Source organism: Gopherus flavomarginatus, chromosome 1 (assembly GCF_025201925.1).
Source record: "Gopherus flavomarginatus isolate rGopFla2 chromosome 1, rGopFla2.mat.asm, whole genome shotgun sequence".
Classification (NCBI taxonomy): domain Eukaryota; kingdom Metazoa; phylum Chordata; order Testudines; family Testudinidae; genus Gopherus; species Gopherus flavomarginatus.
In genome coordinates, this window is record NC_066617.1 from 251719464 (window position 1) to 251732081 (window position 12618).

The 12618-nt window shown below is 39.0% G+C and overlaps 1 protein-coding gene across 3 annotated transcripts in view; it reads right to left on the reverse strand.

Annotated features, from left to right (window-relative positions):
* TBC1D8 (TBC1 domain family member 8) overlaps nt 1–12618 on the reverse strand; it is a 78309-nt gene that overhangs the window by 55398 nt on the left and 10293 nt on the right. For 2 of the 3 annotated variants that reach the window (XM_050921734.1, XM_050921717.1), the window contains exon 2: nt 2520–2675. In XM_050921734.1, the coding sequence (XP_050777691.1) occupies nt 2520–2675 (156 nt within the window). The remainder of the gene's footprint in view (nt 1–2519; nt 2676–12618) is intronic. The other variant, XM_050921725.1, reaches the window with a different exon arrangement.

Below are 12618 nucleotides of genomic sequence, written 5' to 3' on the forward strand. Positions count from 1 at the left end.
ATAGGCTCCTCCCTTTCCAAAAGGATCTCCAGTTCCTAATAAACCTAAAACCTCCTCCTTACACTATCGTCTCATCTATGTATTGAGATCCTGCAGTTTTGCTTATCTAATTGTCCTGAACATGGAACTGGAAGCATTTCAGAGAATGCTACCATGGAGGTTCTGGACTTAAATCCTTTACGTAGCAGCCTAAATTTGGCCTCCAGGACCTCTCTCCTATCCCTATGTCACTGATACTTACATCCAGCACCAGCAGCTCCTCCCCAGCACTACACATAAGTCTATCTAGATGTCTTGAGAGATCCCTAACCTTTGCACCCGGCAGGCAATTCACCATGGCGTTCTCCCAGGCATCACACACCCAACTACCTGTATTTCTAATAATCAAATCCCCCAATACTATTACCTGTCTGTTCCTAATAAGTCACCTCCCTTGGAGGGGGATCCTTAGTGCAAGAGGATACCATGGCATCATCTGCAAGGAGGGTCCCAACTATGTGACGGTTTCTCTCCACTTCAGCTTGATTTTCTCTCCTTCCCGGAGACTTTCATTCTCTGCAACACCATAAAAGCCGTCAGATTGGGAGCGAGAGCACTCTACTGTGTCCCAGGAAGTCTTGTCTATGTACATCTCTGTCTCCCTAAGCTCCTCCAGCTCTGCCATTCTGCTGTCAAGAGACAGTACTCGGTCTCTGATAGCCATGAGCTGCTTGCACTGAATGCACACGTACACCACCTGCCCTCAAGGCAGGCAATCATATACACTGCATTCAATTCAATAAACTGGTTAGCTCCCCCTCTGCTGCTGAATCCACATAGTATAGATTAATGCAATATTGATCTACACAACCAGAATTATTTTCTACTGACTTGGAAAAATTAATTGTTACTTACAACGATACATCTTGGAAATCCATTTGGGGAAGGTTGGCAATTCAAGATCTTAAAGAGTTATTTGTTAAAGGCTTTTCCAAAACTTCTATAACCTACAAAAAAAATCTTAACCATTCCAGTCAAACAAGTGGTTCTCCTTGAAGTGAAAAACCACAGCTGCCCTAGCAGACTGAAGCATAGAGTAGAGTAATGATCAACCCCAGAGAGGAATATTACCTACATGCTACTGAGCAAGGGACCTAAGCATTCTTTGAGATGAACACTGATTTTCATTTTAAAATGCCAAGCTCATTTTCTTTGTCACAAGAGCAATATTTAAGAGCATGAAGTATTCTCTTCACAAAACATTCTCTCTTTAGTGGTGTGTTCTTACCTTCCAAATTAAAAAAAGAGTACCAAGTGAACAGCAACTATGAAAATGAGGAAATGATAGCACCTAACCATAGCCAAAAATAACATGGAGAACAGACTCTCTGCAAGCTTCCCAACACAAATGTAACAATGCACATCAATCCTGACCTACTACCCTTCGCTCCTGTTTCGTATCTTCAAAATACACGAAAGATCATATAGTGGTTTTGAGGTACAGACAGGCATCCACAGGGCAGTGTTTTCCAAAGCATGGAGCATTTCCTCAAGGGGGTACAAGGGAGAGCACACACGCATGCATCTTCAAAATGTGAAATGTGTGCACCTGATGAAGAGACATCTACCAGAGTTTTCAGTAAGCCATAAACAACAACTCTAATGTGTGAGTTGCCCCACTAATTTCAATGAATACTAAATCTAACACCACCAGTGATATTTTATGTCAACATTGTTAACTATTTCACTGCTCAACCCGTGAAAAAAAGGAGAGGAAATATGTTATGAAAACCTACACCAGCATTTTCTAAAACAGGAGGAAGAATGAAGGACTAGCCAGGAGAGCATAGGAAGTGTACAAAAATGCATACATTAAAATTGGTAGGCTTTAAACACCACATAGCGGGGTTGCTATGATTTACAATTGGTTTATTTTTCTAAAGGGGTGTTCAGCTTTGAAAAGTATGGAAAACACTGCATTAAGCATTAGTTTAAAGATTAGCAAACTCAAGTCTTCAGAGTGCACTACTCTTCACCATAGGGTCATCCAGCACTATGATATTTTAAAACATTTAATATTTTTAAAATCATCTCTTTCATGAGATTTTATTGTGATCAGAAGAGCTAGGGGAATTTTTTTTTTTTTTAAATAAACTGCAGGTAAAAATTAACTGCTGATACACATGTGTTGATGAAAGACCAGAACAAAAAGCTTCCTGCTGCAAGTGGCCTGCACAGGCTACTATCTGAAATGATAAATATGTGAATGGAATGACCACATTTTGCAACAGACAGAAAAACAGGAAGGCAAGAACAGCCAGAATTTTTTTTCTTACTTAACAGAAGAATACATTCCCTTATGTTATTAATACCTTGAATTATAACCAATAGGTATTTTGGTTATTAAACAAGTCACAGCCGGTAGCCTTTACACACACGAGGTTACTAAATTTGGTTACCTTCAGCTTCTTGGACATGCAGATACTGAGCATGCTCAGAATTTAGCTTTGGGGATTTTTTTTAATTGGTATGTAACTCACCAGCAGCTATGGCCCAGTAAACTTCTGATCCATTCAATAACTCACCACATGCTATGGCAGAGTAAACTGGTGATCCCGGAACTTGAAGTAAAATTCGAAATGGAGCAACACGTGCATTAGAATCTAGCACTGCATCCAGGGCACCCACCAAACGACCTGAACACACACACAAAAGGAGAATGACATGTTTTAATTACAGCAGGACCAACTCTCACTGAAACCAGTTTATCACTATTAGATCTATTCACGTTTAAGACCCTCAAATTCAGCACTGAACAAAATTATAACAAAGCTCTCTAACATTGGCTTGTAAAATGGAGAAGTGTTCAAATGCACCAGAGACTAGAGGGCCAGGCAGACCGATCAGAAGACCAAGGTTTTACGCTTCTAGTTGGTTTATTATGCCATATAGATATATGACTAACAGAAGCTTTGAAACCTAAGCTATGGTTAGAATACATAAACATGCATTATTTAGAACAGTTTCAAATGTATTGTATCTCAGATTCTATTCCATAATTGTCTCCTGAGTAAAACAAGTCTTAGCATATTATTGCTATCTGTTTGAACTGGAGTCATGAATTTGCAGGTGAAAACATAACACACAGAAAGTACCAAACGCTCTCCAATTATTACAGAAAAAACAATCTGAAAAAAAATCAGAATTCCTCCAACTACAAAAGATGAGCACTTAAAATGTGCATTCCCCCGTTGCCGCATAAAAGGTTCTAATTCTGTAAGATGGTCTTAAAATTCTGTATTTTGCCAACATCACCACCACAATTAGGAGCACCCTATGAGTCTGCATCCTGTCATCAGAGGAAGCTATAGGGCAACGGCATAGCACAGTCTAACCTGCAAGTTTCAAAATATTGAAGACCATATGATTAACAAAGAAAGAAACAGCCCAGAGACTAATTTTTTCATCCTGATAAAAAACCTATGTGTAGGGATTTTTAAAAGCATTTAGTTTAGGCCTCACCTTGGTCCCATTTAAATCACTGGCAAAAGTTAGACCAAGCACTTCTGAAAATCCTGATAAAAGGTCAGACTTGTGAAATATGGTTATTTTTAGAGAAGACAAGAAATGCACCCATAAAATGAAGCCATGTACGTACATGGGAAATGAAGGGTATTTATCTCGTTTCTCAGTTTGTGCAAATTAAATTCCCTTTTCTGTCCCTGAATGACTGATCACAACAGCCAATTCCTCTTTTCACTCTGTTCTTCCGCTTACCAGTTCCATAATGTTCACTAACTGTAAGGAACCAAGTTTCCAACTGAACACAAGTAGTAAATAAATGAAAATAATAAATACCACCCACTCCCAAGATCAGCCAGGTTAGCCACAGTTTAAATATTATAAAAACAAAGTACTGAGAAGCCAAAACTAAGAAGAATCCTTAGAATATATTATATTTTAAATAAAAGATCTGAGCCAGGTTCATACACAAACTCCAACGATGATTTACTAGAATATGTATCTGAAGTCTCCCTCTTCAATTAATTTTGTATTTTCATAATTAATATCATACATTAGAGGCCTGACTGAACTTCCATTAGTTTCTATGGAAACTTATACACTTATGTGGGATTTAGATTAGTCCCCAATCTATTTTTAATTTAGGTAGGACGGAAGGCGCTTTATAGTTTCACAAGTAAGAAAGTTGTCTAGATTTCTGATCTCTCATATCTGCAGCTGATTCCAGGGCAGTAAAACAAAGGCGCATCAGTGACGCAGAATAAGCAATTTGTGCACGTTTTACACCTGTATTTTACTAGTTTCTTCAAGAGAGAAAAATATTAAGTATTTAGTGCAGGCTAAAACAATTTCCTAGTTTGACGTAAAAGCATATCAATAATCTTTTTGAGGTAGCCTCATTACTATGCTTTAGCACGTCTATTTTTGAGGTGCTACAGCAATGGATAGGTTGAAATTTAACTGAACAAGCTCCAAAAATAGATCTTTCAATAATTAATCGGCGAGTGCTATAAAAACTATGTAACGTTAGCCAAAACTTGTACATTAACCTGGTGAAGATTGAGTACAAAGTTTAAGAAAGGATGAAAGCTACTTATTCAAATGTCAGAGGGGTAGCCGTGTTAGTCTGGATCTGTAAAAGCAGCAAAGAGTCCTGTGGCACCTTATAGACTAGCCTATAAGGTACCACAGGACTCTTTGCTGCTTTTATTCAAATAGTGCTGCTTTCCAAGCGTTTTTTCTATCTTATAAATGCTGAACTCCGCTTAATACTTGTAACATACAACAACTGCACAGTGCTTCCCCCTGAAAGAACCAATAAAAGCATGCAAACAAAAGAACTTTCTAAAAGAGACACAATTTGAATTTTAAAATCAAATCAACTTTGTCTTTAGATTTTTTTTTAAGTTTCTGATAGAGCTCCCTTTAAAACACTCCTTTTTTCCTACACACACACACCCCCACTCTCCTGTTGATATTTAAGGGTCTTCTTAACCAGGCAGGAACTGATTGACTTTTATAGGGAAAGGCAAATCTTACTATCCATACAAACCTATCAAATAAAACAAACTAGAAAAAAAAAAGAAAAATATGTTTTACTAACTTTATTATAGTAATCATAGGTCTTTCTTGATACCATGCATTGAACAAAAATTTCAGAAGTAAATATGATTTTCAAGTTCATTGCATTCTTTTAAACAATAATATTACCAGCTCTCTATTTCAATTTTTCAGCTTCAAACAATGCAAAACCATTTCAGGGAGGGGTGAGGGGGAAATAAAGCCACCAAAAATAAAATGCACTTGATTTTTTACTGCACCACAGGTTTTCTAGTTAGACTTCAGAGTCCAGAAACAGATCATCTCATGAACATCACAAGTCTTTCCATGATTTTATCAAGATTACAAATAATGTTGAAATGCAAGGGGAAGGTCCAAGTCCAATGTGGACGTCAGACAAAGCTTGGAGGAGGGGAGCGGGGGGAGAATTGCTTTTCTGCTTTAAAATCAGTTTGTGCTCAACAACATGAACACTTTCCCTGGACATGGGATTTCAAAGCAAGTGTTTAACTTGTATTCTTATGGAAACAAACAGCTCTCTAAAACAAAATTTGCACTCTTCCTGTGGATCATGGATCTTAACTACAATTTTTGTTTAGTTACATTTCAAATGTCTATCTTCATGCACATTTTACAGAACCTAAATTAGTGAAAATCAAACACTGCAAAGTTATACCTTATATGGAAAGGACAACCAAATTAGAATTACAATAAAAGTTTCTAATCTGAAATCCATTTTATAGAGTTCACATTATTTTATGCACACCAGTTCAATAAATAAATAAATCCAAGTACAAGCTAGCAGGAGACTGAAGCACTATTTTCAGATCCTGTGACAGATAGGCAGTGTCTTTGCTTCACCAAGATCATAGTGTAATCTAATCAGCCTGGACACAGCATGCTACATAACTGTATGATTAGGTCTTCTTATTCACGTTAATCCCAACTCTGTGTGTAACACAGCTGTGCACACTTTTTTTTTGGGGGGGGGGGGGGAGGAGAGGGGGGAAAATGTAGGTGATACCTTTCTGGTTATCAAATAAACATGCAGAAGTATGATCTACCATTTGAGCTTAATCTGTATTTACCTGAAACCTCAAAGAGAAGAAGATATCACAAATTGCAATGTATGACCCTATAATTTGAGTACCACAACTCACAGCTACAATCTAGAAAAAGACCAATTACAGCAAAGTCTCCTGAAAAACACTGACTTCTATGTAAATGTATTTATTCAAACTCTCAGGAATGCAGATTTCTCTAACTTGGTGTGAATTATACATATGATATTTGAAGCATTCCATTAAACTTTGAGAGACTGGATGTTCGAAAATGAAAGGTGGACTCAAAATTAGAAACGTTGAAATCTGGTGAAAAATATTGATTCTTTACATCTGTCAATTCAAGATTTTTGAGATGCAGTCTAAGATGTAGTTCACACAGGTCAGTAGCACCTGACCCACAGATCTCTCTTCAAAGAACAACAGGCTATCTATGCCCATCCTCACTGCACCTAACAAGTCTTTAGGTAAAACTAAGGTAAAGTTTTTAAAAATGCTTATGTCTCCATTTACAAAACTGTCCTGGGCAGTTAGGATTCTAAGAGTGTTTTGAAAGTCAACAGGACTAGGAGCCTAAATGCTCAAGACACTTTTGAAACAGTCACTTAGTGTGTATCTACACTACGACTAGAAGGTGGGAATGCAGCAAGTGTAGGCATACCCAAGCTAGTTTTGGTTGAGCTAGCTCACTAAGGCCTTGTCTACACTACCAGGGTAAGTCGACCTAAGTTACGCTACTTCAGCTACGTGAATAACGTAACTGGAGTTGACGTAGCCCAGGTCGCCTTACTGCAGTGTCTACACCACTCTGTGTTGATGGAAGATGTTCTCTGGTCAACTTACCTTACTCCTCTCATTCCGGTGGCGTACCAGAGAGCGCTCTGCAGGTGATTTAGCAGATCTTCACTAGACCTGCTAAATCAACCCCTGCTGCACTGATCAGTAAGTGTAGACATGGCCTAAAAAATAGCAGTGTAACCACAGCTGCATGGACTAGCCCACAGATGCTGGAACTAGGTTTAAAGTTGCCATTATATACAGGGTTTACAGTTTAGTTTAATGGCACTCAGCTCCCACACTATACGAATTGTTCTAGCACCACTGGACTAGCCACTCAGTACAATCCCTATCTAGGATGCTGAATATACACCTGGGCAGCTAGCTCAGGCTGCTGCAGCTGCACTGCTCTTGCTGTCGAGTAGCGATACAGTTAGCTCAGGTATGCCTACACATGCTGTAATTACTCTTCCTGATTGCTGTGTAGTCACATCCCTCAGGCACTTTTGAAAATTGTAACTAGTCTAGCAGCAGGTTCCAGATTCAAGGGTTTACAGGAGAGCCAAGCTTGCTATAAAATCCTAGCTCTACTAGCACATTATTTTGCTCTGATATATCCACACTCAGTAGCTCATTAAGCATTTTGGTGCCATGTGCCACCCTGCCTCTCATATCCTCTCTCATCCAGAAGCTTATAAACATAATCAAAACAGGAAGATGGGAGCAAAACGAGTGGTCAGGTGAAAATGAAATGCTTTTACACAAAAGAGTAATACACTGAATTAAAACAGGATGCTTCCATCTGTTGCAACATGAGTGAAGTTCAAATTCAGGATGACAGCTAATGTTTGCGAGAAACACTTTCTGCTCTACATCCCAGACTACAGAGATGAGACTTTGGGCAAGAAGAAATACATGAAAAAAAAATCACATCAAGAAAATACAGAAGTTATGTCTTATCTAAAACTTTTACAAATAAAAATTGACAATGATATAACTTCTGAATTCAATTAAGTATTATTCACCTAGTTCCCTCACAATAGATCTTATTATTTTTGTTGCAAAGTAACGTCTGAACAGTTCAAGGCACTTTGCAAACAGCAAAGTAGAAAGTTACAATACCCTATGAGGTAGGCAGTTACCTGTATGCTACAGATGGGCAAAGTGGTTAAGCAACTTGCCTGTTATCATAGAGGAACTCAGAAGAACCAGGAGGAGAATCCAAACCTTCCAACTCATAGACCCCAATTTTTCCCTTATGCTCTGGCTGCTTTACAGGTAGCTTAACTGGTCTTTCCCTGAGGATTCAACCTGAAAAAAAGGGGAATCCCTGGGTGGGGTAGAGCTATTATAACTGCACTGTTCTGTTGATTCCCTCTGAAGCATCTTGTACTGGCCAGTGTCAGAAGACAGGATACTGGGTCAGATGGCCCACTGGTCTGACTCAGTCTGTTCATTCTTATTTTCTTACCAGCTCTACACCACCCTTCTGAACCTCTTAGCACAAATGATGTGTCCAGGAAAAAAGGCATGTGGATGGAAACTGCTGTGTTCCAGCTATCAGAACATTCCATTGGGTTCACAGGCAGCTGGACAGAACTAACTGGAGCAGTCTAAGGCTGGTCCAACTCCAGGACAGGTAGCAGCATAAAAGTAGTTTAAAGCACCTTTGCATCCCCCTACATCTGATCTGCACTGAGCTCATTTCTGATGTGGCTCAGGATCTGGCCCTCATCCTTGCGGGTTAAATATGGGCAAAGAACTGTGTTCTGGTGAACAAGAGTTTGGTATAGCAGGTGGGGGAACGTCAAAACAAGGAAAACTTATTGGCATCAAGCTCTTCCTAGAGCCAGTACAACACAACACTCTGATTGCTTGCAGCAGTTCTAAATGTTTTAGTCATGCAGCAGTGATGTTTAACAGATTCTTGCTTTCACCCATACTTCACTGAGGAACTTCTGCTTTATAGCTCTACAATATCAGAAACATTTTCGGTTACACAGATAGCTAAAGATTAGTGGATAAATTCTACCCTAGTTTACATCTCATATAAACACCTGTTGACTTCCCCGAGATTGCACAGGACACAGATAGGGCTGGTTTCAAGCCAACAGGACACACATACAGTGTTGTATTTCTTACTAGCTTTCTCAAGTCAACTTAGCAGAATTTATACAGATAGCAAGGAAAGATATTTAAAAGAGGGAAAAGATAAATTAATACTACACTAATACTTCTGTAACAAAAAATAAAATAAATAATAATAATAATAATTTCCTTGGTGATGATGCTGGTTTTACCACATTTGAAAAAAAGCTCACAAAGCTAGATTTCAGTACTAAGGGCAAATGTTTATGCATGTGTAATACATTACACAAGAGTAAGCCCACTGAAGTCAGTGGGAGTACTTTCATGTATGTTTGCAGGATCAGGCCCTTTGATGTCGAGGCAACAATTCAGTGCCTTACTTTTTCACCATGTAAAAGTGAACTGAAACCACAATTGTGTGTGTTACTTCTTAAACTGAGCATCCAGCATTATGTTCTTTGTGAAGCTGGAAGTTGTTATATCCCAGCAAACTAAATTTTTACTTTTAATGTATTATTTCACAAGTTTTCTTCAGTATTTTCTGTGGCTTTATATTACTCTGAGGGTTACCTACCCATCTGTTTCATATGCTAATATCCTTGGAAATTCAAGATATGATCATGGGGTCTTCTGTCACAGGAGTGCTCCAGGAGAGTGAAAGGAATGTGATATAGGAAGGAGGAGGAAGAAGGTGCAGAAGTATGCACAAGTATGTACATGCTTCCCCACCTCCTAAAAACCCATACAGTACTTCTCCTAATGTGTTATGAAAGAACAAATGTACCCTGAGCCCCCCTCTTCTTCTAAGGCCATTTTTCCAAGTATGCTTTTATCCACATAATTCTTGCAGAGGGTTGTCACATTTACTTTACCAGGAGTCAACGTGACAGCAGTCTAAGATATACTAGGATAAGGCTGCAGTCCAGCTGGTTCTAAAGTTCACAGAGATAAAGGCTCTGTCACACTACAAGTCCAGAAAAACGGTTTCCAGCCTAAAATTAATGTACCTAATAAACATGTGGAACATACATGCTGCCTTTTGATAGTCCCCTAAATTACCACAATATAAATTGTTGAACACTGTCAAAAAAGAATCTCTCTCACACATTTTGTTGATGCCATATAATGTACCCACAAAGTTATTAGAAGCATTGTAGTATTACATAATTCTAGTAACCCCAAAAAATCCTTTAGAAATTAACCATCTTCTTGTTCTGCAGAGTCTATCCACTAGGACACAACAGCAACAAACAAAAACATATTCCCTCTATATTTATTACAATCTCATTTTAGCCAGTTAGTGATTTTCAGCATTAAAGGGGCTGACATTTACAATTTAAACAGATACAATCCATGCTGGAAGGCTAAACATTAGACCTGAAACCTCTGTTTTGATTAGCAGGTGCATTCACAGCTTTCAAGGCATTTAAAAACACACATCACTGCAGTACCTGTGTGTATGCCTAACGCACGGCTCCTCCACTATGTTTGCTGGTCTCATTTTGCTTTGTAACCAGCAAGCTCATAAGATAAGAGCAGGCAGAGCAAATAGATAATGCCACATGCACACATGAAAAACACAAAATGTTTGTTGGCATGGCCCAGCTGAGAAATTGGGCCTTCATATTAGAGCCTTTGTTGAGGATTGAGAGTTATTTATGCATGTGATTCCATGCTTTAAGTTATTTGCAGCTCAAATTCACTTTTGAAGAGGTCACCTTCTTTAGAGAAAATTTAAGAAAAACATGTTTTCAAGAGAGACCTTTTAAGATGTTACAGTTAAAGAACCAAATAAGAGGGAGGGAGAGAAATATGATATCTGAATTCCACTTGTGAGCAAGGCTACAAAAACATTTTGATTCAAGTCTAAAGGCAGGTCTACACTTAAAAAAGCTGCAGTTGCGCTGCTGTAGCACTTCAGTTACGACGCTACTACGTCAACAGGAGAGCTTCTCCCATGAGCATAGTTAATCCACCTCCAAGAGAGGCAGTAGCTATGGCAACGGGAGATGCCCTCCCATCCACACAGCACTGTCTACATCGGCGTTAGGTCAATGTAACTGCGTCGCTCCAGGGCGTGAAAAATCCACACCCGTGAGCGACAAATCCATACCCATGAGCAACATAATTATACTGATGTAAGTTTGTAGTGTACACTTGGCCTAAGTTATTGAATAGGCTATTGGCTAGAAAGAATCGTTTTCTCCTATGAGGGGGAGTAGTGACAGTAACTATAATCCCTGATCTATGGAAGCTATTCCAAACCCTTAATAATTTTTGTGGTCCTTCTCTGTACTTTTTCCACTTCTAATACATCGTTTGAGATGGGGAGACCAGAACTGCATACACTATTCAAGGTGTGGCCATACCATGGATTTCTATAGTAGCATTATGATATTTTCTGTCTTATTATCTATCCTTTTACTAATGATCCCTAACATTCTGGTAGCCTTTTTGACTGCTGCTAAACATTGACCAGATGTTTTCAGAGAAATTTGCACGACTCCAAGATCACTTTGAGTGGTAACAGCTAATTTAAACATTTTGCATGTATAGTTGGGATTATGTTTTCCAATGTGCACTATCTTGTATTTATCAACACCGAATTTCATCTGTCTTTTTCTTGACCAGTTATCCAGTTTCGAGAGATCCCTTTGTAACTTTTTGCAATCAACTTTGGTTTTAACAATCTTGAGTAATTTTGAATCATCACCAGACTTTACAACCTCACTGTTTATCGCTTTTTTCCAGATCATATTGACTATGTTGAATAACAATGGTCCCAGTACAGATCCTTGGGGGACCCTGTTATTTACCTCTCACCACTGTGAAAACTGACCATTTATTATCTTTTAACCAGTTACTGAGCCATAAGAGGAACTCTTCTCTTATCCCAAGATTGCTTACTTAGCTTAAGTAAAGTGCCTTTGGTGAGGCATCTTGTCAAAGGCTTTCTGAAAGTCCAAGTACATTATATTCACAGGATCACCCTGGCCATGTTTGTTGACACACACACACACACACACACACACACACACCACCCCTGTCCCCTTCAAAGAAGTCTAATAGATTGGTAGGACATGATTTCCCTTTACAGAATCTGTGTTGATTCTTTCCCAATATATCATGTTCATCTATGTGTCCGATAATTCTGTTTTTTACTCTAGGTTCAACTAATTTGCCTGGTACTGATGTTAGGCTTGCCAGCCTGAAATTGCCATGATCAACTCTAGAGCCTGTTTTAAAAATCAGTGCTACAGTCGTCTGGTACAGGGGCTGATTTAAGTGTTAAAGTTACATACCACAGTCAGCAGCACTACTATGGGTACCCGCATGGCACCACAGTATGCCAACATCTTTATGGCTGACTTAGGACAATGCTTCCTCAGCTCTCATCCCCTAGCACCCCTACTCTACTTGCACTACATTGATGACATCTCCATAATCTGGACCCATGGGATGGAGACCCTTGACAAATTCCACCAGGATTTCAACAATTTTCACCCCACTGTCAACTTCAATCTGGACCAGTCCACACAAGAGATCCACTTCCTGAACACTACAGTGCAAATAAGTGATGGTCACATAAACATCGCCCTATACCGCCCTATACCTACTGACAGGTATACTT